A 27,580-nucleotide genomic window follows, 5' to 3' on the forward strand; every position below is an offset into this window, starting at 1 on the left:
GCACAACAAATATTCTCCAAAAACCGCTGCATCTTATGTGTGATGTTCGAATAACATTTACAAACAATTTGATATAAATTGTACATTTAAATCATCACTTGAGAGTATAAAAATCACTTTTGATGTACAGTGCTTTGCAACCAACAACTTGCCGCTGGTTTGGTGCTTGTTCACTGGGACGATTCTAACTGGAACATCCCCCCTCGTAAGCAAGCTACGCAAACCAGCCAATCAGATGCCATGTTGAGTAGGTGAAGGCAAAACAAACTCAAACCAAAAACCCATTGGCTTAACAATAAAGTGGCAAGGGGAATCACCAATATAACCCTGTTACATATGTAGGAACTTCAAATGTGTGATTTTGTTGTAAAACATCCAGTCATGTTGGTAGCTGAAATGTATTGTAAATGTAAAGTGTATTTACAGTAGATAAATGTGACATCTAAAATAACATTACATACAATTACAGTACTATGTTTTGGCTTTTGTGTGCTATTAATTAAAAAGATATCTCATTTGATTAGTAAATGTGAAATAATGGATAACTGATATACATTTGTAGATAATAACATCAAGGCAACCTATCAGATATGATGGCACTACAATCACTAGTATTAACCTTTCACAGTACATAACAACATATTGTCTGTCCAATACAAAGTCTCAGCTGACATTGTTGTCCAGATAGCAGTACAGGTACATGGATACCAGCATCGCTGCCACCTAGGAGAGAGAAACTTGTGTTAGGATGATCTAGATTAGAACTACAATAACATGGCTTTAATTACATGTACAGTGCATTCAGAAAGTATTCACACTTTGTTGTGTCACAACCTGAATTTAAAATGGATTACATTTAGATTTTGTGTCACACAATACCCCATAATGTCAAATGATCAATTATGCTTTTATATAAAAACAAGAAAATAAACATTTGAATTCAGGCTGTAACACAACAAAATATGGAATAAGTCAAGGGGTATGAATACTTTCTGAAGGCACTGTAGCAGCTCCTGTATCCAACACTAGTTGTCATTATGGCCGGGAGTTTGTCCTGACACGATGACCTGACCATAGCCACATCTGACTGGACCATAACAGCAAACACTCCCTAGCCCTGGTCTGTACGGTTCCTACATGCACCTACCCTATCGTCTCTTCCTGACTGCTTGTGAATATGCATAAGTCACTTTATAACGTTGTGATCAGATTGTAGATCAGATTCCTCAAAGCCATAAAACATCTCCACTGGATGTTCAGTACATGCAAATCAACGGCTTTTACTCATCCTGACTAGAGGTCGATAGGCATGGTACACAGTTATACTCCTGCACTATACAATGCACAGTTACATTTTTTACAGACACTCTTATCCAGAGCAACTTAGAGTATAACATTTTTATACTGGTCCCCCCGTGGGAATTGAACCCACGCGTCAGAAGTGCCACGCTCTACCAACTGAGACACACGGGTTCATTTATGACCTGTTGATTTTACCTCTAGCCCTCCGATGCCTACGGCTATTCCACCTACGATGTTGGCATGCTTCTGAAGGGCCTTCAACAGCTGTTCGAAACAGCCCTGGAGAGGAACGTGTACACAACATGAATTATTAATAGGACAATTGTTGTACATGTCTAAGTGGTTTTAAAACACAAGGTCATTAAAGGCATTGGGTCAGACTTGTTACACATTTGCACGTGTTTTTCTCTAGATCAAGTGAAGGTTGTTGAAGACGTCTAGTTTATGATACATTTGAGTGTAAACAAGGAGACTTATGGTTGTTCCTGTGGGAAACAGTGTCACTCTGTGGGTGTCTCACCCAGTCTATGGTATGTGTCCCAAATTACACCCTATTTTCTATATAGTGCACTACTTTTGACCAGAGATGATACCGTCTATAATAATATTTTTAAAACAGTGGTAAATAAATAAAATAAAGTTCTACAAATTGGACTACTTCTTTGTCAGTTTTGTCCTTGTTTGGTTGAGTTTAAAACCATCAGAATGGAGAAAGCCCAATGAACTAATGTTACCATAAGAGTCATGCACTGCTCATGATACATAGAACTTTGATTATTCAGAACAGTGAGCCATTGGCAGCCGTAGTCTCACCTGAACAGCACTGTGCCATGCCTGCTGCTGGCTGCAGGGGGCAGTGTCTAGCTGGCAACAGCTGGGTGGGTAGCTGCCCTCACTCTGCTCAGTGTAGTACGAGTCAATAAAGTCTGTGTAGTTGGTGAAGCCACAGCAGTTCAGCTTCAAGGACACGGAGAGAAAGAGAGAAAATGTGCGATGTTGTAGCATTCTCTCAGCATTCCCTTGTAACACTGGAGTGACATGCTAACAACAATGTGTTGAAGATGGATGAGCACACTGGCAAGTTTTCACCAAAATAAAGGCATTTCATTTAGTTATTGATTTACCATTCAATAAAAAGCAACACAACATGGACGGTTATGTAACGAACAGCTTTTCTTTGGCATTCTACTTAGATTATTGATTTGCATTCCTCTGTACTTTCTAGCCTGTAGGCTACTTAAAGATGGTGGCCATGGTCCCAGAAAGGTACGTGATGTATTGACATGCTTTTAGCAGAGAGAGAGGTTCACAAGTCAAGGTCTTTGAATGTATCAAGCATAATAAGGAGAGCTGAGCAATAGCAGAAATGTAGAATTGTGTGCAACTGAAAACACAGTAAGGCACAATGCAGAAGCTATACAATACAAAGAGTCAAAGCCATGTCATTACAATTCTAAACTCTTACAGGGTAGAATGTGATTGACATGTGATAGATAGATCATGACAAACTCAGCAGTTATGGCCCATACCGTATGGGATTAAATATCGCAGATAGGGTTAGTCAGGACTCAGGAGGGCTAGCCACGGACTTGGATGGTTCAGGCTCACCATTGTCTATGAACAACGGCACCTGTCTTGCTCCTGGATAGCGGAGAAAAATTGGTAACTTGAGGTAGCCATACCTCGATCATGGTGCTGTTCCAGATCTTGGTGACCACCGGATCGCTGCCATACTGGTTCTTCAAGACAAGTGTGGCCCATGCTTTAAGAATCCCCTCGGCCTGGAGACCATACACAGACAGACACACACACACACACACAGAAACACACACACACACACACACACACACAGAAAGACACACACACACATGACAATCCCCGGGTGCATATACACGCACCGTAGCAAATAGGGCCATTAAGCTCCTAACATCAACGACCTCTACACACACACACACACACACACACACACACACACACACACACACACACACACACACACACACACACACACACACACACACACACACACACACACACACACACACACACACACACAAGGTCACTGAACAAACCTACAACATATAGTCTGTTTTTACAGAGTGTACAGCTCAGGCAGTCAGCTATGCATCAATAATGAAATAAATGTCTATCTGAACCAAACAAAGCACCTGGGAAATAAAACCCATAGCCTGTCCCTGAGAAGATGACTGGGACATTTTTCTCCATTTTCTCCTTTGTGATTGTAAGTGGTCACATTTACATATATATTGATGCTCCTGTTTGTTTGGTCAGGACACTTTCTCCCATTGTGTTTCATACCATATTTATTTCATACACAGAGAACATATCTATATAATACAAAGGAATATGTTCATGCCAGAGCTCCAGTTGTTGTAGAGAGAGTGAATTCCTATATGACATACAGGCTGGCTTTCTTTCACCTCCCTCCCTCCCTCCCTCCCTCCCTCCCTCCCTCCCTCCCTCCCTCCCTCCCTCCCTCCCTCCCTCCCTCCCTCCCTCCCTCCCTCCCTCCCTCCCTCCCTCCCTCCCTCCCTCCCTCTCTCTCTCTCTCTCTCTCTCTCTCTCTCTTTCTCTCTCTCTCCCCCTCCCTCCCTCCCTCCCTCCCTCCCTCCCTCCCTCCCTCCCTCCCTCCCTCCCTCCCTCCCTCCCTCTACCTCCCTCCCTCTCTCTCCCTCTCTACCTCCCTTCCTCTCTCTCTACCTCCCTACCTACCTACCTCCCTCCCTCTCTCTACCCCCTCCCTATCTCTCTCTCCCTCTCTCTACCTCCCTCTCTCCCCACTCTTTCTCTCTACCTCCCTACCTCCCTCCCTCTCTTTACCTCTCTACCTCCCTACTTCCCTTCCACTCAGTGTGTCCCCATTTTTTCCATTTTGATTAATAAGCCCTTGGCATACAGTCACACAAAGACTCAGGGGAGCGAGTGTGTGTGTGTGTGTGTGTTCAGGGAGTAGGGAGAGAGTAGCCTAAGGTGACGTGGAGACATGCTACAATTAAAAGTGCCCCCCAAGAAGCGGGAAGAGGGGCTCAGATCAGAGGGGTTATTACCAGCTAGCTAATTCATCACTGTCACTCTGCCTGCCTGGTTGCCTGCCCTGCGTGCCCCTCGCTACACTGCATTCCCTCACACACACTCACATGCACACATACACACACGCACACGCACACACTCACACATACACTGTGGACAGGAAAAAGGCCTAAACAACCAACACACTGGGCTCTGAGCCAGGAGAGGATAACGTACCGATTGTATCAACTAAACTGTGCAAGGAGAGGAGAGTTGTGGAGGATATTAGGCTATATGCCATTGAGTGTTATTAATCAATCTTCTACATTGTAGAATAATACTGAAGACATCAAAACTATGAAATAACACATGTGGAATAATGTAGTAACCAAAAAAGCATTAAACAAATCCATATATATTTTAGATTCTTCAAAGTAGCCACCCTTTGTCTTGATGACAGCTTTGCACACTCTTGGCATTTTCTCAACCAGCTTCACCTGGAATGCTTTTCCAACAGTCTTGAAGGAGTTCCCACATATGCTGAGCACTTGTTGGATGCTTTTAATTCACCCTGTGGTCCAACTCATCCCAAACCATCACAATTGGGTTGAGGTCGGGTGATTGTGGATCTAAAATCTAAAATCTACTTTGATTTGTTTAACACTTTTTTCATTACTACATGATTCCACATGTTATTTCACAGTTTTGATGACTTCACTATTATTTTACAATGTAGAAGATTGATTAATAACACTCAATGGCATATAGCCTAAAACCCTTGAATCAGTAGGTGTGTGCAAACTTTTGACTGGTACTGTATATATACAGTTGAAATCGGAAGTTTAAATACACTTAGGTTGGAGTCATTAAAAGTCATTTTTCAACCACTCCACACATTTCTTGTTAACAAACTATAGTTTTGGCAAGTTGGTTAGGACATCTACTTTGTGCGTGACACAAGACATTTTTCCAACAATTGTTTACAGACAGATTATTTCACTTACAATTCACTGTATCACAATTCCAGTGGGTCAGAAGTTAACATTACAGTTGACTGTGCCATTAAACAGCTTGGAAAATTACAGAAAATGCCATCATGGCTTTAGAAGCTTCTGATAGGCTAATTGACATAATTTGAGTCAATTGGAGGTGTACCTGTGGATCTTTTTCAAGCACTACCTTCAAACTCAGTGCCTCTTTGCTTGACATCATGGGAAAATTAAAAGAAATCAGCCAAGACCTCAGAAAAACAATTGTAGACCTCCACTAGTCTTGTTCATCCTTGGGAGCAATTTCCAAACGCCTGAAGGTACCATGTTCATCTGTACAAACAATAGTATGCAAGTATAAATACCATGGGACCACGCAGCCGTCATATCGCTCAGGAAGGAAAAGCGTTCTGTCTCCTAGAGATTAATGTACTTTGGTACAAAAAGTGTACGTCAATCCTAGAACAACAGCAAAGGACCGTGTGAAGATTCTGGAGGAAACAGGTACAAAAGTATCTATATCCACAGTAAAACGAGTCCTATATTGACATAACCTGAAAGGAAGCTCAGCAAGGAAGAAGCCACTCCTGCAAAACCGCCAAACTATGGTTTGCAACTGCACATGGGGACAAAGATCATACTTTTTGGAGAAATGTCCTCTCAAGACATCAGTCAGGAAGTTAAAGCTTGGTCGCAAATGGGTCTTCCAAATGGACAATGACCCCAAGCATACTTCCAAAGTTGTGGCAAAATGGCTTAAAGACAACAAAGTCAAGGTATTGGAGTGGCCCTCACAAAGCTCTGACCTCATCCCTATATAGAAAATGTGTGGGCTGAACTGAAAAAGCATGTGCAAGCAAGGAGGCCTACAAACCTGACTCAGTTACACCAGCTGTCAACTTATTGTGGGAAGCTTGTGGAAGACTAAACTTCTGACCCACTGGGAATGTGATGAAAGAAATCAAATCTGAAATGAATCATTTTCTCTCTTCTGACATTTCACAGTCTTAAAATAAAGTGGTGATCCTAACTGACCTAAAACAGGGAATTTTTTACAAGGATTAAATGTCAGGAATTGTGAAAACTGAGTTTAAATGTATTTGGCTAAGGTGTATGTAAACTTCTGACTTCAACTGTATATACTGTTTATATACAATATCTCTTTAAATATAAATGATGAAAAAGCGTTAATTATCTGACATGATTTATAACAGAGTAGCTCATACCGACAGAAACAACCTCTCTGTTATAATCGATCTGTTATTAAGGCCCTGTAGTGACTTGCAGTGTTGGTTTTATCCATCATATAAGCGTCACGTGTCTCCTCTGAATGTCTTTTAGAAGAACTATAAAGCGGTCATATAACGCTTGTATAACGCTCCCTAAAATTGGTTATTAAATCAGAGTTATTGAGATTCCACCGGGTCATGGCCTTTTGGTTAGATTAGGGCGTGGGCCCGATGGGGAAAGGGAGATTTATGTGGTAGATAAAGAAGTAGGAAATAGATCAACACCCTATATGTTTTGCCCATTCCATTGTTTCAGGGGTATATTTCGGAGAGTTATTATGTTCATGGATGGCTATGTATATTCCTACCCAATCCATATTAATTATTGCAATGATACTGTGTCATCAAAAGCCGGGGATGGGCAGATGCTCGGAGACTGCCCAATACATTATGGAAATGGCGGTGTTCTTTGTCTAGGTCATGAATTAATAGGATTAATGCTAAAAAAAAAAACAGCACAGTAGATTCACTATGAGCATATCTAATTAAGTAACAATGAGAATCTATAATACACGCCTAGGATCTCTTCTGGCCCTCGACGAAGACCCACCAACACACACACACACACACACACACACACACACACACACACACACACACACACACACACACACACACACACACACACACACACACACACACACACACACACAATAATGTCAAGATGCAGAAGTTTTCACTAGTTACCACAGTCACAAAGTCAAAATATATCGTATATTGTTTGTTTTTTTGGTCCAAATTTAAGGTTAAGGTTAGGCAAAAGGTTATCAGTGTGGTTAAGGTTAAGGTTAGGCAAAAGGTTAGCAGTGCGGTTAAGGTTAGAGTTAGGCAAAAGGTTAGCAGTGTGGTTAAGGTTAAGGTTAGGCAAAAGGTTATCAGTGTGGTTAAGGTTAGGGTTAGGCAAAAGGTTAGCAGTGTGGTTAAGGTTAGGGTTAGGCAAAAGGTTAGCAGTGTGGTTAAGGTTAGAGTTAGGCAAAAGGTTAGCAGTGTGGTTAAGGTTAGTGTTAGGCAAAAGGTTAGCAGTGTGGTTAAGGTTAGGTTTAGTCAAAAGGTTAGCAGTGTGGTTAAGGTTAGGGTTAGTCAAAATGTTAGCAGTGTGGTTAAGGTTAGGATTAGGCAAAATGTTAGCAGTGTGGTTAAGGTTAGGGTTAGGCAAAAGGTTAGCAGTGTGGTTAAGGTTAGGGTTAGGCAAAAGGTTAGCAGTGTGGTTAAGGTTAGGGTTAGGCAAAAGGTTAGCAGTGTGGTTAAGGTTAGGGTTAGGCAAAAGGTTAGCAGTGTGGTTAAGGTTAGGGTTAGGCAAAAGGTTAGCAGTGTGGTTAAGGTTAGGCAAAAGGTTATTAGTGTGGTTAAGGTTAGGGTTAGGCAAAAGGTTATTAGTGTGGTTAAGGTTAGGGTTAGGCAAAAGGTTATTAGTGTGGTTAAGGTTAGGGATAGGTTTAAATCAGTTTAAAAAAATAGAAATAAGGACTTTTGAGTAACTTTGACGATTATTTTCCAGGTTTTTGTGTTTGGAATGACACCGTTACTACGGGAAATGATGCTGTCATAGAGTGACTAGGCCTATTACCCATAATGCTAATTGACTGGAAATTCCAAATCAACTGCGCTGCTGTGCTTAAAGTCTGACGGGCCCACGTGTAAAATCTTAAACATCTCATCATGACCCGCTTCCCTGTTTTCCCCAACACTTAAAAGTAATCCGCAAATCCCTTCAAATAATGCTGTCAAATTAAGTAAGGTATATAACAAGTCAAATAAGCTCTTGGCCTAAAACATAGGGAACAAGCTGAGCTGGTAGACATTGGAGAGGTGGAAATTACAGTTACACGCTTGGATGTGGTCACATCGGTGCGAGTTACACATTTTAGCTGGTCACTTTACTCAAAACATTCTATTTTTGGAGCAGCTAAAACCGTGATTTGATCAAACGGTAACATCCTGATTCCTGCATCAAGATGTTTTCCCTGCTGCCCCTGTTTCTCTCTGTTCCCCCCGAGTAGACTAGATGAAGAGAAGGGGAGGAAGAGAAAAACGAATTTGCACAAAGCTGGCTGTACTGTGTTAAGTCTACTCTATGAGACCGGATTGGCTGGAAAAATAAGTAGGCTACTGTTGTGGTTTTGTTTCCGAGTTTCCCCTTCCTCAGTGATTAGCCCCAAGTGAATTCGCCTACAGTATATGATAGCCTGTTTGTTCTCAAAAAGATGTAAGAAAATGTATCTCTACTGAACAAAATAAACAGAAATTCTGGAACCCTATTTTGACAGTACATTTATAGCAACAGCAGCCTAATTGTCAACCCAAAATTCATGCCAACCACTGGTTTACGTGTTTTGCATCAAAATATATTTATTTTGCATTCCTGCTTGGACATGTGGGATGAAACAATGCATTTCTTGAATAAATATAAGTCTGGAGCATTCCTATACTGTTTTTTAAATATATATAGACAATATGGGGCCAACATTGAATTTGAAAGAGAAAGCAAGTGCCATGATCCCACAGGAAATAGGCCGATGGGAGTTTTTTAAATGCTCCAGATTTGAGAATAATGGTATATCCAGAGACCAAAATGCAGAACAGATAAACACATTTTTGATTTGCAGGAGGAGAGAATTTCGTTAAATAAAATGATTCATTTCCAATGATTGACCGTCTGAAAGGACAGGGTGTCCCGCTAGTATTTTACTGAACGGGACTGGAGAAAGAGCAGGAGCGGCACCTATATATGTAAATAGTCTGTTTTGCATATAAAATGCTTTAACTTCAATATTCCAGAGTAATAAATTGCTCAAAGTGAGAGGCGTCGCACACAGCCCCAGGCAATCTGGGAGTCATTAAAGGGTCAAATGGACTGAAGTGGACATAAAGCCCAGTAATTCAATGATGGCCGGGCTATGAAGGAAAATTTACATGGAGATAAAAATCGAGAATGGGAGTGAGGGGGAGAGAGGGAGGAGGGGGAGGGAGAGAGAGACTTAAGGAGAGATGATACAAAGAGAGAGAGAAAGAGAGAGGGAGGGAGTTTCGAGTCAGAGGTGGAGAGAGAGAGGGAGACTTACAAATGAAGAGTAGGCGAGGGCCACCGTTCCGGCTGCCACTTCAGCGATGAAAATAATCAGGATGATGGAGAAAAACTTAGTAGAACAAGACAAAGAAAAAGGACTTGGCTTTAGATTAGAGGAGCTGACTGCAACCTCAACCACAACACAACCACAAGTTCATAAAATAACCATAACACAACCATAACACAACCATAACACCACCATAACACAACCACAAGTTCATAAAATAACCATAACGCAACCATAACACCACCATAACACAACCACAAGTTCATAAAATAACCATAACGCAACCATAACACAGCCATAACACAACCACAAGTTCATAAAATAACCATAACGCAACCATAACACCACCATAACACAACCACAAGTTCACAAAATAACCAGAACGCAACCATAACACCACCATAACACAACCACAAGTTCACAAAACAACCAGAACGCAACCATAACACAACCATAACACAACCACAAGTTCACAAAACAACACAGCTATAACACAACCACAAGTTCACAAAACACCACAGCTATAACACAACCACAAGTTCACAAAACAACACAGCTATAACACAACCACAAGTTCACAAAACAACACAGCTATAACACAACCATAACACAACCATAACACAACCACAAGTTCACAAACCATCCACTACACCATACCACAACACACAAATACAATACAACTGCAACAACTAAACAAACCCTATCCAACCCCAACAACTAAACAACCTCTGTCCAACCACAACAACTAAACAACAACTAAACAACCACAACAACTAAACAACCCCTGTCCAACCACAACAACTAAACAACAACTAAACAACCACAACAACTAAACAACCCCTATCCAACCCCAACAACTAAACAAACCCTATCCAACCCCAACAACTAAACAACCCCTATCCAACCACAACAACTAAACAACCCCTATCCAACCCCAACAACTAAACAACCTCTGTCCAACCACAACAACTAAACAACCCCTATCCAACCACAACAACTAAACAACCCCTATCCAACCACAACCACTAAACAACCCCTATCCAACCACAACAACTAAACAACCCCTATCCAACCACAACAACTAAACAACCCCTATCCAACCACAACCACTAAACAACCCCTATCCAACCACAACAACTAAACAACCCCTGTCCAACCACAACAACTAAACAACCCCTATCAAACCACAACAACTAAACAACAACTAAACAACCACAACAACTAAACAACAACTAAACAACCCCTATCCAACCACAACAACTAAACAACAACTAAACAACCCTTATCCAACCACAACACAACTCCTACACTCCTCAGGGCTTCGTAATCAGCCTTTGTCCTGTCATGTTATTGTAAAGGCCCTTCGATAAAGGACAGCTAACCGTTGATTAGACAAAGGAGAACAGGGAAGTGGTTTAATGTGAACGCTGAAACAACCGATAAGCATCTTCTCCTGGCTGTGAGCTGTAAACAGTAATGTATCCTATATGGATTACTGTCCGTTAGAATCTATCAGTCTGAGTAATGAACGACTTAGTATGTGATGGTGCTTATGGGGAAAATGTCCGAGCTGTGCTACTCATTATTAATCAAATGGACTTGTGGGGTAGTTAGCCACAGTGTTAATGAATATTAACGCCCCCTCTTCAGGACTACACTGGAGAAAGATAGTCATGAATATGGTACCTTGTTTTGTGAACTGTGTTTATAGATTCATTGCAAGTGTGGAGAAGTGGGTATGTTAAGTCTATAATACGGTCATGAATGATATACTGCAGATATAGCTAATAATGTACCTTATGGTTTTGTAGTTATGTTGAGTTAGCAGTTAGAGTAAGTTAATTGGCTGTGTTCAGCATAGCAGTTAGTGTACGTTAATTGGCTGTGTTCAGCATAGCAGTTAGCGTACGTTAATTGGCTGTGTTCAGCATAGCAGTTAGTGTACGTTAATTGGCTGTCTTCAACAGTGGGCCTGTACTCTGGACTGTACCTACCAGTAGCAGCAGACACTTGCTCCCCTTGTGGGCTCCACAGCAGCCCAGTACACCCAGTAGAACCAGCACTCCTCCAATAGCGATGCAGAAGAAGCACACATTGACAAACTGCGTGTCGAGGGTGGAGAAGGGACTCAGCACCTGTAGGAACAAACCCTTATCCACACGCACCCAAATCCCCACACCCAGCAGGGTCAGACCCCCCAGCTGGAAACACACACACACGCACCCACGCACACACACACACACACACACACACACACACACACACACACACACACACACACACACACACACACACACACACACGGGATACACATAGGTCAATACACACAAAGACACTTGCAACCCACAAGATTCCATGGTTCCTTGAGATGTGTATAGGCTGTGTGCTCTTCCCTGGTCACTCCATAGCCACACCCATAGTCACTTAGTTAAATAAAGGTTCAATTAAAAAAATACAAAATAAAAATAAAACCAATAGCTACTTCCTAGTTTGAATGAAATAGGAAGTGAGTGTGTCAGGAAGAGGGAAGCCATGTCGACTACATGTTGTGGTCAGAAAAGTTTGGTAACTAGGAAACTGTTTAAAAGCCTAGTTTTCTCACTCTATACAAATTATAACATTCTTAAATACTTGTTTAAAGGATTTTGTATCGATTGTCGAGAGAAGTTTTCTCTGCGGACCAAAGTTTGGAAGGCTATTGCTAGGGTCTACAACTGAGCTTGTAAAATCAATCCTTATTTCATTTCATGCGGCTGGATTATCTGTATTTTGTAGCTTTTTGGGGGCGATTTCTTGCCTTGTTTTGGGACTGAACTGAATTTCACATTTACTTTTATTAGTGAACAAAGACATTGTTGATGAACTAAAACACCACTTGATTTAGCAGTTTTATCTGCTAGGTCAACAGCTCTTTCATGAGGTAATAAGTGTGTTGTATCACTACCCTATCCTACCTCTGTACGACACCACCACATCATTTGCTGTGTAGCTCTTTCCTGGTGTCAATGACCTAAAGCACCCCCTTTGGCCTCATGGGTGTAATATTATTCATGTTTTTCATAATTTCATAATTAATAAAGATATATATATATATATATATCCAGTGTTTCTATCTCAAACACTTTTGTTATATTTCAGTCTTCTGGGATGTATGCAGAACAAAAGTATAAACGCAACATGCAACAATTTCAATGATTTTGCTGAGTAAGAGTTCAGCCAGGCCCACCCACTTGGGAGCCAGGACCAGCCAATCAAAATGTTTTTTTCCTCACAAAGGGGCTTTATTACAGACAGAAATACTCCTCAGTTTCATCAGCTTTCCGGGTGGCTGGTCTCAGTTGATCCCGCAGGTGAAGAAGTCAGATGTGGGGGTCCTGGGTTGGTAGAGCAATTAACATTGAAATCTCTGGCAACAGCTCTGGTGGACATTCCTGCAGTCAGCATGCCAATTGCACTCTCCCTCAAAACTTGAGACATTTATGGCATTGTGTGACAAAACTGCACATTTTAGAGTAGCTTTTTTTGGTCCCAAGCACAAGGTGCACCTGTGTAATGATCGTGCTGTTTAATCAGCTTCTTGATATGCCACACCTGTCAGGTGGATGGATTATATTGACAGAAATGCTCACTAACAGGGATGTAAACACATTTGTGCACAACATTTGAGAGAAATAAGCTTTTTGTGCATATGGAACATTTCTGGGATATTTTATTTCAGCTCATGTTGCGTTTATATTTGTATGTATTTTTATGTTGCGTTTATATACATTATCGAAATGTCAGTGTTCTTTTTCTAGGAAATGAATGAATATGATTAATGCTAAAAACAAACAGCACAATGTATCTGACATGATACAGGTGTCTTATTTTTTTAAGCCCATAACAATGTGTGTGAGGTGTATTCCTTTGTTTCAAAGTAGATTTGTTTAAGACTCCCAAGAACCACTTTGTGTGACCCTGATTTAGCCCAATGCAGTCAAAAGGTTAAGAGGGGGTCAGGGAGAGCGGAAGATTAATTTATTTTGTCAGCCTGAGGCTTCTGATATATACCAGCCAAAGAGAACTGGGCCTCTTGTTACCTTTTCTAAAGGAAACACTGCCCTTTCCCCATGACCCCTTTTCTAAAGGAAACTGCCCTTTCCCCATGACCCCTTTTCTAAAGGAAACACTGCCCTTTCCCCATGACCCCTTTTCTAAAGGAAACACTGCCCTTTCCCCATGACCCCTTTTCTAAAAGAAACACTGCCCTTTCCCCATGACCCTTTTCTAAAGGAAACACTGCCCTTTCCCCATGACCCCTTTTCTAAAGGAAACACTGCCCTTTCCCCATGACCCCTTTTATAAAGGAAACTGCCCTTTCCCCATGACCCCCTTTCTAAAGGAAACACTGCCCTTTCCCCATGCCTTCTTTCTAAAGGAAACACTGCCCTTTCCCCATGACCCCTTTCTAAAGGAAACACTGCCCTTTCCCCATGACCCCTTTTCTAAAGGAAACACTGCCCTTTCCCCATGCCCCCTTTTCTAAAGGAAACACTGCCCTTTCCCCATGACCCCTTTTCTCTCTCCACCAATACCAGACAGCTCAATAGGCAGGGATCCACTTAGTGATCATCTTGACCTGTTTTCTCTGTGTGACATGCAGAAGTCAACCATGGAATTATATCTGGATTATAATGTAATGCAGGGATTGTCAGGAGGTATCTATCTATTTTCTGATTGGCCAGGAGGAGAACTTTATATTTCTACTCGGCTCTGCCTGATGATGTCATAGGACTGCTGGAGAACCAACTCTAGCTCTTTAGGTCTAATCGGGAACTCTGGTCTAGCTCTCAACAAATGTTATTTTATGTACAAATGTAGATACCTACTTCACACAATGATTCACGTAATGGAAGGATTATTTACTTTATACTGGAGATGTGGGGCAATATATTTTATTTTTAAGCATATACAGTGCCTTCAGAAAGGTTTCATAGGTTATTTTCCTGCTGAAAGTGTCATTAATAACTTCACTATGCTCAAAGAGATATTCAATGTCTGCTTGTTTTATTTTTATTCTTCTACCAACAGGTTTCTTTTTGCGAGGCATTGGCAAACCTCCCTGGTCTTTGGGGTTGAATCTGTGGTTGAAATTCACTTCTTGACAGAGAGACTTTACAGATAATTGAATGTGTGGGGTACAGAGACGAGGTCGTCATTCAAAATCATGTTAAAGACTATTATTGCACTCAGAGTGAGTCTATATAACTTATTACATTACTTGTTAAGCACATTTTTACTATTTTTACTTATTTAGGCTTGCAACTATTTAGGCTCACCATAACACAGAGGTTGAATACTTATTGACTGAAGACATTTAAGACTTTCATTTTTTATTTATTTGTAAACATTTCTAAAAACATAATTCCACTGTGAAATGATGGGGTGTTGTGTGTAGGCCAGTGTCAATAAATCTCAATGTAATGCATTTTACATTCAGACTGTATCACAACAACATGTGGGAAATAGTCAAGGCACTATACTGAACTGAATATACCAAACGCCTGGTCTGACAGATCTAATGTTTTGTTTTACCGTTGGATCTCATCTGCGCTCGCTCTCGCTCTCGCTCTCGCTCTCGCTCTCGCTCTCTCTTTCTTTCTCTGTAGGTCAGATCAGTGAGAGAGTGGGTGGATGTCAGACTATGCGATTCCTTGTCTCCTCCCCACAGAACAGAAAGCATCTGAAACCTGATATTGTCTGTCGTCTCCAATCAGAGCTATGTCAGTCATATACAGGAGGCCTTCTGCTTTCTGTCAGCTGCACATGAAACTAGGCCTGCCAGTCTGTCTGCCTGCCACCATCCTCCCCATCAGCCCTGATGTCTTCCACATGAGAATAATTTCCCCCTGTATTCCTCTCCTCTCCTCCCCTCTTCCCCCTCTCCTTTCTCCTCAGGGCATCTTGTCTTTTATTTCTTCCTCCACCTGTTCTCAGTGATGAACGCCCTGCTTGGTAAATGTGATACGACAACCATATTCCCCCTAACTCCTTGTCTGGCAGCGTTTTCCCTCTGCCTGATCTAATTGTGGTTGGCTTTCTCTTTTATTTTTTTGCAGGCTAATGCGGTAGATGGAATGCCACCTGCCTGGGATGCCCTGTCAGACACCATGAGACCTGTCATAGATCACATAGAAATCAGGTTAGGACTAGAGGTCAACTGGGTAAATGGGATAGGTGAGTACAATATGGAAGGGACAAGTGAAAGATATTAGGGCTGGAGGGATTGAGTAGGAGACTTCCGAACAGAGCCATATAGGCCTCTGGAGAGGGGGAGGGGTGAATGGATGAATGAATACTGTTGGAAATGCATTCCAGCTGAAGCTGGTTGAGAGAATGCCAACAGTGTGCAAAGCTGTCATCAAGGCAAAGCGTGGATACTTTGAAGAATCTCAAATATAAAATATATTTTGATTTATTTAATACTTTTTTGGTTACTACTTGATTCCATGTGTAATTGTATAGTTTGATGTCTTCACTATTATTTTACAATATAGAAAATAGTAAAAATAAAGAAAAACACTTGAATGAGTAGGTTTGTCCAAACTTTTGACTGGTACTGTATATAAGTATTTCATTTTTTTCTTCTGTTTTCCATGATATTTTGGCATTAATATGTGTCACATATCAGATTGCAAACAATGTAAAATAATAATAATAATAATAATTATAATATTACTTGAGTCAATAAAGCTTTCATACATTCATGGCCTCTTTTTTGCTTTCTTGAGTTAGGCAGCTCCAAAATGCAGGTGTTTCAGCCTAGCTCAGTGCTCTCTATGGTGGTGGGGAAGCCAGCAGAAAATACACAGCGTTGGGGTTGAACATTTTCTCTAGTTGCGTCATGCTTGGCTCAGTGTTCTGTCACTCATGGTGACACTACGTCACCACTAAATCTAAGGGTAGAGCTCAAAAAGCAACCCCCTTGGGTGCTGCCATAGAGTTACATTAGAAGTGCCCATCCATGAAGGCTCAAGGTCATTGGCCACAGATACAATGATGTCAAATCACATTATATCTACAGTAGCTTTGATTGGACTTTCAAAATCGTAGCCAGCAAGCTAACAGCCATCATCATGAATCAAGTCAACAATCTAGTGGCAAATCCTTTTTAATCCATGTCATATGAAGATAAATAAAGAAGAGAAATTATAGATCAAATGTATCGGTGCTCATCAGCCATTGGACAAAAACATTACACAACAAGTTAGAAATCACAAATTCAACAATGAGTGGTTGGGAATGAATCTGTGGTTAACTGCCAGCATTGCACAGCAATCATTAGCCTACTATTCAGTGGAGTGGGTGTGTGGTCCCAAGTCTGGGTTTAAGGGTCTCTTTTCCAAGCTTGAAAGGATAAACATTCAACATTGGCCATGCTGTCAATCCAGCATGACTTCTGCCGAGCTCAAGACAACTGGAATCTCAGAACTGGGAAATCTGACTTCAGTGAGTTCAAAATAACTAGGAACTCTGAAACAAAATGAGCTCCGACTGGGAAAAGACGTTTTGAACGGTCATCCAACTTGTCGAGAACTTGGGCTTCTTGCTAAAGCTCCGACCTGAAGATCACTGACGTCATCATGATTCAACCTTGTTTTTTTCCAAATTCCCAGTTGTCTTGAAAGCACCATAAATCCAGAGAATGACAGACTTTGATGACAAAGTTTGATGACAAAATTGGCCCATGAAGGACCGCCACGTCACCTTCCTGTTCAAGTGAGCACAGCACAACAAGGAGAGTCCAAAATTGCTTGTATGCTGCTGCATAAATGATGTAATATGCCAGGGAGATATGTATACTGTAGCTAAGAAAGTAATACTAAGTGTCTGTTGTGTCGTAAGATGTTGGTAGCCCATGTGCCTCAAGCTAATAATTTGTTCCCTTTTCTCCTCATAATTTCGCCGACTGTTCTGACTTGGTGGTGCACATGTAGCCTATAGCCTGTTCTAGAGAAATGTAATCAATTAATATTTTAAGAGCTTTCATTGTCTGCTTATATGCCCTCTTTATATCCTATGGTTCTGATTTGGTGTACAGAGAGAACACTGTAAGAACAGCCCATGTTCTGAATTCTGTTGCTATACATTTCAAAGTGCTGAACAAATAGTTATATTGACAATGTCTGTCCTAGCTCGCACAATATTGTCTAAATCCCAAATATCCGCTTGTCGTCCCCTTATGCCATAGTTTGTACATCTCAAGTGTCAGTTGAAACCACGTTTAAGCAAGTCAGACATATCAGCAATGTTTTTTTAAAAGGCAGTAAATGAGGATGAATGAACTGTTTCACTGCCAGACAAGGCTCTGCTGATAGCCAGGTGTAGCAGTGGTAAGGTGTTGGGACTGCTTTTGGGACTCTGTTGTAGGACAGCTATATGTAGGCCTGAACAGTTTGTGGGCACCATTTGCCACTGTTATAGTGCCATTAATATATTGTTTAGTGTTGTGTCGTGTAGTGTCTTTGCTGGCATGCATCCCCCCAAAATTTAGTGGAGTTTGCTCCACCAAGATGTACATTCTAAAATCGTCACTGGTTGTGTTACAGCCTGAATTCAAAAATGGATTCAATATTTTTATTTTCTCACCGATCAACACATAATACCCAATAATGACAGTGAAAAAATATTTTTAGCCATTTTCGTAAATGTATTGAAAATAAAATACGGAAAAATCTATTTTACATAAGTATTTACACCCTTGAGTCAAAACTTTGTAAAGCTCCTTTGGCGGTGATTACAGCTGTGTGCCTTTCTGGGTAAGTCTCTAAGAGCTTTGCACACCTGGATTGTACAATAATTGCTAATTTATTATTGAAAAATTATTCAAGCTCTGTCAAATTGGTTGTTGATCATTGCTAGACAGCCATTTTCAGGACTTGCCATAGATTTTTAAGCCGATATAGGTCAATACTGTAACTAGGCCACTCAGGAACATTCAATGTTGTCTTGGTAAGCAACTCCCATATAGATATGGCCTTGTGTTTTAGGTTATTGTCCTGCTGAAAGGTGAATTCTTCTCCCAGGTGTCTGTTGGGAAACAGACTGAACCGGGTTTACCTCTAGGATTTTGCCTGTGCTTATAGGTGTATTTAATTTCTTTATCCTGAAAAACTCCCTAGTCCTAGCCGATGACAAGCATACCTATAACATGGTACAGCCACCACCATGCTTGAAAATATGAAGAGTGGTACTAAGTGATGTGTTGTATTTTCCCCAAACATAACTTTCTATTCAGGACAAAAAGGACAAAAATAATTCAGGATTTTTTTTGTTGCAGTATTTGTATTTTGTTTTTGTATTTTATTAGGATCCCCACCATATCCCCAGTATTACTTAAGTGCCTTGTTGCAAACAGGATGCACGTTTTTAAATGTTTTACATTTATTCTGTGCTATTCTGTGCAGGCTTCCTGTCATTTAGGTTAATATTGTGGAGTAACTACAATTTTTATTTTATTTTTTATTTCACCTTTATTTAACCAGGTAAGCTAGTTGAGAACAAGTTCTCATTTGCAACTGCGACCTGGCCAAGATAAAGCATAGCAGTTCGATACATACAACAACACAGAGTTACACATGGAATGAACAAAACATACAGTCAATAATACAGTAGAAAGAAAGAAAACAAAGTCTATAAACAGTGAGTGCAAATTAGGTCAAATAAGGGAGTTAAGGCAATAAATAGGCCATGGTGGCGAAGTAATTACAATATGGCAATTAAACACTGGAATGGTAGACGTGCAAAATATGTATGTGCAAGTAGAGATACTGAGGTGCAAAAGGAGCAAAATAAATAAATACAGTATGGGGATGAGGTAGACAGATGGGCTGTATACAGATGGGCTATGAACAGGTGCAGTGATCTGTGAGCTGCTCTGACAGCTGGTTCTTAAAGCTAGTGAGGGAGATGGGAATCTCCAGCTTCAGTGATTTTTGCAGTTCGTTCAGTGGCAGCAGAGAACTGGAAGGAAAGGCGACCAAAGGAGGAATTGGCTTTTGGGGTGATCAGTGAGATATACCTGCTGGAGCGAGTGCTACGAGTGGGTGCTGCTATGGTAACCAGCGAGCTGAGATAGAGCGGGGCTTTACCTAGCAGAGACTTGTAGATAACCTGTAGCCAGTGGGTTTGGCGACAAGTATGAAGCGAGGGCCAGCCAACGAGAGCGTATAGGTCAGGTCAGGTCGATGAATACAGCTGCACAGTAATGTCTCTTATCGATGGCGGTTATGATATCGTTAAGGACCTTGGGCTTTTCCTTTTTTTTTTCATCTTTTCATTTTGTATTAATTTGTAAAATATTCTACGAACCAAATTCTACTTTGACGTTATGGGGTAATGTGTGTAGATCAGTTGCACAAAATCTCAACATAATCCATTTTAAATTCAGGCTGTACCACAGCAAAATGTGGAATAAATTGAATGGTGTGAACAGGCACTGAGATAGAGCATTATGACCTTGTCAAAAGACTGAATCTAACTGTTCTTCCCAGATCCAGATAAGCATAACATGACTTTATTAAGACATGATAGTGCATCATATTGTATGGTGTAGGTTTATTAAATAACTTGGCTCAGGCACTAATGAAAACCCAGTAGAAAAGGACTTCAACAGTCATTTAAATGGGAGAAGCGAGGTGTAATGAAAATTCAGCTTACCAACGCCAAAGTCCCCCTCCATTTCACAAACATCATTAGTTATAAACGCTAGGCGGAAAACGTAGGTAGCAAAATTAGAGAGTTTAAAGTTAATGACATGAGAACTGCTGAGAGAGAGACAGAGAGAGAGAGACTTAAGAGTATAATTTTAGCTTCCGCTCAGTGATTTGTGGTATTTGTGTAACATCGTTGATATGTTGTCGAGTTAATGGTATTGCGGGAGAGGTGGGGGACAGCGAGAGAAAATACTTTTCTATGCATTAAAAGCCATTCTTTGTCGTTTCATTCACACAGGACTCATAAAGATTTAATGCAATAAATTAACAAATGCAATTACTCTGCCCTCGCTTGCCCCCCCCCCGCCCCCCCGCCCCCCGTGTGCATGTCTGCAATCAAAAAGGAAACATACTCACAAGGATAAGCAAGTTGAACAAGACCATCATACATTTGAAGAATGTGAAGCATGCCATTTTAATCTGTAATAAAGAGAACATAAATGATTCCGCTGCGTATTTCTCCCTACCTCTCTCTCCCACTCACACACTCAATGAGCTTCTAAAATGAATATCTTAATACATTCTGGTCCCTCTCCCGCCATTTAAAATCACTCGCTGTGAAATGATTGTGCCAACAATGCATCCTGGTGATCAAAAGCTAGTTGAACACAAACAGAGAGAGACCAAAGTAGTCAGTCACAGATTTAACAGGCTCAACAACAGCAACACAGTATTGTATCTTTCTACAGTGATCTTAACATATGAAACCCACCTGCGTTGTAGAGATGGCCTGTGTGCCTTAAAGAGTTAGACTCAGAAGATTACTGCTACCAGTGTGGTGTCTTTTAGGTCCCAGAGAGATGGTTCTCCGGCAGACCAGGGTTCTCTTCAGTACTGCAGAGGATCCTTTAGAAAGAAACAAGGGATCCAGGTGTTCAGAACAGGTAACTGTGGGCGTGTGTGTGTGTGAATGGAGTCTCTGATTGGTGAGTGAGTGATGGTGTCTGTGATCAGGTATACCAGTACAGGGTGACTTGTACTGCTGTGTCAGAGTGAGGAGGAATACTCTGATGCCCTCAGGGTGGACTGGGTGTGGCCATGACAGGTACAGGTGACTCTCACCCAGGTGACAGATGAACAGACTGCGGGGACTGAGTGCTGTGTGTGTGTCTCAGGTCACAGTCTCTTCCTGACCCCTGCAGGTATAAACACAGTAGAGACAGAGAGGGGACACATAGGTACAAGTCTAGTGTCACCTGTAAACTATCCTGTTGCAAATAATCTGTGTATAATATTATCATTACAAACTGTCCAGATTTATAGCCATACATTTACTCCAGGCTGTGAATCTACAGTGTCACCTGTACACCATAGGGTTATACTGCATAATCATCACCATACTGTGCAGATACTGTGCAGCTATTAGTATCCCACTGGGCACAAACTGGTTGAACCAATGTGTTGTTTTACAGGGTCAGCCATAGTAGTACGGCGTCCCTGGAGCAAATTAGGGTTAAGTGCCTTGCTCAACAGCACATCGACCGATTTATACCTTGCCAGCGAAGGTGTACGAACCAGCAATCTTTTGGTTACTGGATCAACGCTCTAACTGCTAGGCTACCTGCTGCCCATAACAAACCTAAAAACAAAGATGGTGCTGCAGTGGATAGCTGCCGTATTACAGGCTCCTGACCATTCTTTTTTTTTTTGTTACACGGATCTTAACTTTTTTTGTAAAAAAATGTTTCCGGCATTGTTTCTAATGTCCGAAAACAGCTTCTGGACATCAGAATAGCAGTCATTAATCTCGATTTGGATTAAGATTTTACTTCAACAAGTCGACAGCTCTGGATGTTTTGCTTACCCCGTACGAGGTCCGATCCACGGGACTCGATAGAGGAAGCAGCAAAGAAGAGGCAAAGTGGCGTCATGATTAGACTACGTCGGCGAGCATCTACACTGCCATTGCCCTCTGTTTTGTACCATCCCCAGAGAACAAACTGGACAAGCTCCGTTCGAGACTATCCTATCAACGGGACCTAAAGATCTGTAATATCCTGTTTCTCAGAGTCGTGGCTGAGTAAGGACATGGATAATATACACCTCACTGGTTTTTCCATGCATGGTCAAGATCGGTCGGCAGCCTTGGGTAAACTGAGAGTGGGAGGGGTGTGTCTCTTTGTTAACAACAGCTGGTACGCGATCTCTAAAGTTAAGGAAGTCTCAAGTTTTGCTCATCTAATGATAAGCTGCAGACTGTTGATGATTTACTTACAGGAGAGTGAGACCAAATCATGGACGCTGGACAGAGTGGATTTCAGTTGTAACAAAAAGGCAGTTTATTAAGTCAAAAGATATCTTGTCCTAGCAGTTTAACGTGCACGGACCTGATTCATATAGCTCAAAATGGAGTTAGCTGAAAAAGGGGCCTAAACAAAGGTTACAACAGTTTTTATACATAGAATAATGTAGCTGGAGTCTTGTCGTGGTGGTCTTCTGACTGGTCCCGAAGGGTTGGAGGCGGACCTGCTCCAGCCAGAGCAGGAGCCCCAATGGTGCACAGCAGAGCCTTCTGCTCTGGGCACCCGACCAGTAGAGGGGGGATGAAGTGTGTGTGTTTATGCAATGGAATGTCTGTGTGTCCTGGGGTCGTGAGATAAGAGGAACTGAAACTGGCAGTTTATGGCTGGGGGTAGGGTGCTTCCTGTTCGAACAGGGGTGCGTGCAATGACTTGAGTCAAGCGGATAAGTTTGGCGCTGTATAATATATGAGCTATGTGTATGAATATATGTATATTTGACAAGACCATATTATTTACCAAACATTTTCATCTGTATTTTTCATAGCTGTCTATTTACCGCCACAAACCGATGCTGGCACTAAGACCGCACTCAACGAGCTGTATACGGCCATAAGCAAACAAGAAAATGCTCATCCAGAGGCGGCGCTTCTCATGGGCGGGGGATTTTAATGCAGGGAAACTCAAATCCGTTTCACCTCATTTTTTACCGGAATGTCACCTGTGCAACTAGAAGCAACACAAACTTCCCTCCACACACAAAAACAAGGCTCTCCCTTGCCCTCCATTTGGCAAATCTGTCCATTCCTACTTACGCTCAATATGGAATTGGTCCGATAAAGCGGATGCTCAGCTACAGGACTGCTTCACTAGCACAGACTGGAATATGTTCTGGGATTCATACTATAACATTGAGGAATTTACCACATCAGTCACCAGCTTCATTAATAAGTGCATTAACGACGTCATACATTCATATCCCAACCAAAACCCACGTATTACATGCAACATCGGCACTGAGCTAAAGATGGGCAGACTGATAGGAGTGAAGATGGTGAGGTAAAGTTAGTGAGGGAGCTACCGCTTTCAAGGAGTGGGACACTAATCCGGACACTTATAAGAAGTCCTGCTACGACCGCCAATAAGCCATCAAACAGTCAAAACTAAGATCGAATCCTACTACGCCGGCTCTGAATCTCGTCGGATGTGGCAGGGCTTGCAACCTAGCACAGATTACAAAGGGAAACCCAGCCGTGAGCTGTCCAGTGACGAGAGCCTACCAAGACAAGCTAAATTGCTTCCATGCTCACCTCGAGGCATCCAACACTGAATGTATGAGAACACCAGCAGTGTGATCTCACTCTCTGTAGCCTATGTGAGTAGGACCTTCAAGCAGGTCAACATTCAGACGGATTACCAGGACGCGTACTCAGAGCATGCGCTGACCAGCTGGCGAGTGGCTTCACTGACATGTTCAATCTCTCCATGACCCAGTCTGTAAGACCTACGTTTCAAGCAGAACATCATAGTCCATGTGCCCAAGAACGCCAAGATAACCTGTTTAAATGATTATCGTCCTGTAGCACTTGCATCTGTAGCCCTAAAACGCTTTGAAAGGTTGCCTCACATCATCACCATCATCCCAGACACCCTGGACCCACTCTAATTCGCATACCGCCCCAATAGATCCACAGATAATGCCATCTCTATTTCTCTCCACACTGCCCTCACCCACCTACATCATAGGAATACCTGTTTATTGACTACAGCTCAGCGTTCAACACCATAGTGCCCTACAAGCTAATCACTAAGCTCAGGACCCTGGGACTGAACACCTCCCTCTGCAAATGGATCCTGGTGGTGAGAGTAGGCACCAACACATTAGCCACGCTGACCCTCAACATTGGGGCCCCTCAGGGTGCGTGTATAGTCCCCTCCTGTACTCCCTGTTCACCCACGAATGCATGCCCTGAGGAAACACCTTCATTAAGTTTTCTGACAACACGACGGTAGTATGCCTGACACCAACAACGATGAGACTGCCTACAGAGAGGAGGTCAGTGACCTGGCAGTGTGGTGCCACGATAACTCCTTCATCGTCAACAAGACAAAGTAGCTGATCATGGACTACATGAAAATGGAGGCCCGAGCACACCCCCAAGAAGTAAGACTACGAAATAGTTAATCTTGCACTAACTATTTTGACTCATGACATTGCTGCTGCTACTGTTAATGATCTATCCTGTTGCCGAGTTACTTTACCCCCTACCTACAGTGACTTCGGAAAATATTTTGTTACGTTACAGCCTTATTCTAAAATCATTTTAAATAACCCATAATGTCAAAGCAAAACAGGTTTTAAAAAAAGTATTATTACTTTAAAAAAATGTTAATTACCTTATTGACATAAGTATTCAGACCCATTGCTATGAGACTCGAAATTGACACCAGTCTCAACATCAACAGTGAAGAGTCGACTCTGGGATGCTGGCCTTCTAGGCAGAGTTGCAAAGAAAAAGCCATATCTCAGACTGGCCAATAAAAATAAAAGATTAAGATGGGCAAAAGAACACAGACACTGGACAGAGGAACTCTGCCTAGAAGGCCAGCATCCTGGAGTTGCCTGATCACTGTTGACATTGAGACTGGTGTTTTGCAGGTGCTATTTAATGAAGCTGCCAGTTGAGGACTTGTGAGGTGTCTGTTTCTCAAACTAGACACTCTAATGTACTTGTCCTCTTGCTCAGTTGCGCCACGTGGCCTCCCACTCCTCTTTCTATTCTGGTTAGGGCCAGTTTGCGCTGTTCTGTGAAGGGAGTAGTACACAGCGTTGTCCAAGATCTTCAGTTTCTTGGCAATGTCTCTCATGGAGTTATTTTAATGGACAAAAAATTTGTTTTTCTTTCAAAAACAAGAACCTTTCTAAGTGACCCCAAAATGTTGAACGGTTGTGTATGTACAGTACATGTATCTACCTCAATTACCACATACCACTGCACATTGACTCGGTACTGGTACCCCATGTACACTGAGTGCACAAAACATTAAGAACACCTTCCTAATATTGAGTTGCACAAGGTGTCAAAAGAGCGTTCCATTGGGATGCTGGCCTTCCCACAGTTGTGCCAAGTTGACTGGATGTCCTTTGGGTGGTGGACCATTCTTGATACACATGAGAAACTGTTGCGTGTAGAAAAACCCAGTAGCATTGCAGTTCTTGACACACACCGGTCGGCAAGGAACCTACTACCATACCCTGTTCAAAGGCACTTAAATATTTTGTCTTGCCCATTCACCGTCTGAATGGCACACATACACAATCCATGTCTCAATTGTCTAATTTATCCTTCTTTAACTTCTTTAACCATCTACACTGATTGAAGTGGATTTAACAGGTGACATCAATAAGGGATAATAGCTTCCAACTGATTCCCCTGGCCAGTCCATGTCATTAAACAGGTGTTCTTAATGTTTTGTACATTCCGTGTATATCATCAGTGTCAACTGTAAACTAATCTAATGTAACAAATAATGGTTATATTGTACAATTATTACATACTGTGCAGATCCATGTGTACTCCAGGCTGCTAATCTACTGTCACCTATATACCATAGGGGTATAGTGTATAATCATCACACACTGTGAGGAATGATTTACATCTACAGCAGGCTGCTAATCTAGTGTTGAGGTTCTATGCCAAACTGATGTGATTCTTTGGTTGAATTTCCTCCTTGGTTGAATGAATGAATGAACAAGAGGCTGTCCAGATGAATTCAGTCATTTGACGTCTGAACCATCCAGCTGAACATCCCCCAATTGAATGACTCATTTGAAATTAATTTGAAGTATCATTGTTGTTAAGTTGCTGATTTCCTGCACGATCTTTTGCTTATCTTCAGCGATGAGCTTGGCTGGTCCTTTGTTCTCCTATGAGCATTGTCCCGTGGATGTAAAATAGAGTACCACTTCCTACCAGTAGAGGGCAGTAGTGTTCTGCAGGGTAGAGTCTGGTGGTCTGTCCTCTCTTTGTACTGTCTAAAGCACCAGTGTTAATCAATGTTCCCTCGGTAAAGGAATGCAAGCGCCTTTCTTTGACTTGCGGTTTTCTTTTCAAACCAGTCAAGGATGGCCATTGTTCACATAGCGAAGGTCTGCTCGGCTTGGTCCACGGGTTTGGATTTGGACATGCTCCTCCTGATTTAGGGCTTGCATCAGCAGGTGAGGGTAATCAGGTAAATTGTTGAGAAAGGAGATAGATGATCTGTTAAAACGGATTCGACAGTTGGTCAGAAAATAATGATGAATTTCAATAAGAATTTATCTTTCGTAAGTAGTCTAGTCCCAGTGAGCAAAAGCACTCCGCTGGTCTTCATAGTCCATCGGGAGGAGGATCTGAAAAGATCTGTAGAATGTTTGTCCCTCACAGCATTATGCTGGTGGGCATCACCTCAGGAAGTAGAGATGCTGGGGGTAGCTGCAGCACCCCCTTAAAAGAAAATCAGCATATATTGTGTTTTCTCCACAAAATGGGTGAACTAGTCCTTTCTTAGGCCTGTATGAAGAAAGAAAAAAACTCCTCAGCAGCACCTCTCACACCCCCACCCCTATTTATCGCTCTCTATCTACTCTCTTTGTCTCGCTGCCTCTGTCTCTATCTGTCATGTCTCTCTCTCTCTCTCTCTCTCTCTCTCTCTCTCTCTCTCTCTCTCGCTCTCTCTCTCTCTCGCTCTCTCTCTCTCTCTTTCTCTCTCTCTCTCTCTCTCTCTCTCTCTCTCTCTCTCTCTCTCTCTCTCTCTCTCTCTCTCTCTCTCTCTCTCTCTCTCTCTCTCTCTGTGTGTTTTCCTCTTTCTCTTCTCTTATCAGCAGTGTTTTTTAGATTCTCTATACATTTCTGGTGGTGG

At 41.8% G+C, this 27,580-nt stretch overlaps 1 protein-coding gene across 1 annotated transcript; it reads right to left on the reverse strand.

Annotated features, from left to right (window-relative positions):
- Positions 1–598: 598 nt before the first annotated feature.
- Positions 599–20,852, reverse strand: LOC139410265 (tetraspanin-1). Its single transcript, XM_071155742.1, has 7 exons — positions 20,796–20,852; positions 11,679–11,885; positions 9,673–9,747; positions 2,985–3,083; positions 2,116–2,259; positions 1,498–1,581; positions 599–723 (listed from the first exon to the last, which is right to left on the reverse strand). Exons 1-7 carry the CDS (start codon positions 20,850–20,852, stop codon positions 664–666), a joined length of 726 nt encoding a protein of 241 aa, XP_071011843.1. The 3' UTR covers positions 599–663.
- Between the last annotated feature and the right edge of the window lie 6,728 nt (positions 20,853–27,580).

This window comes from Oncorhynchus clarkii, chromosome 5, assembly GCF_045791955.1.
Source record: "Oncorhynchus clarkii lewisi isolate Uvic-CL-2024 chromosome 5, UVic_Ocla_1.0, whole genome shotgun sequence".
Lineage (NCBI taxonomy): Eukaryota > Metazoa > Chordata > Actinopteri > Salmoniformes > Salmonidae > Oncorhynchus > Oncorhynchus clarkii.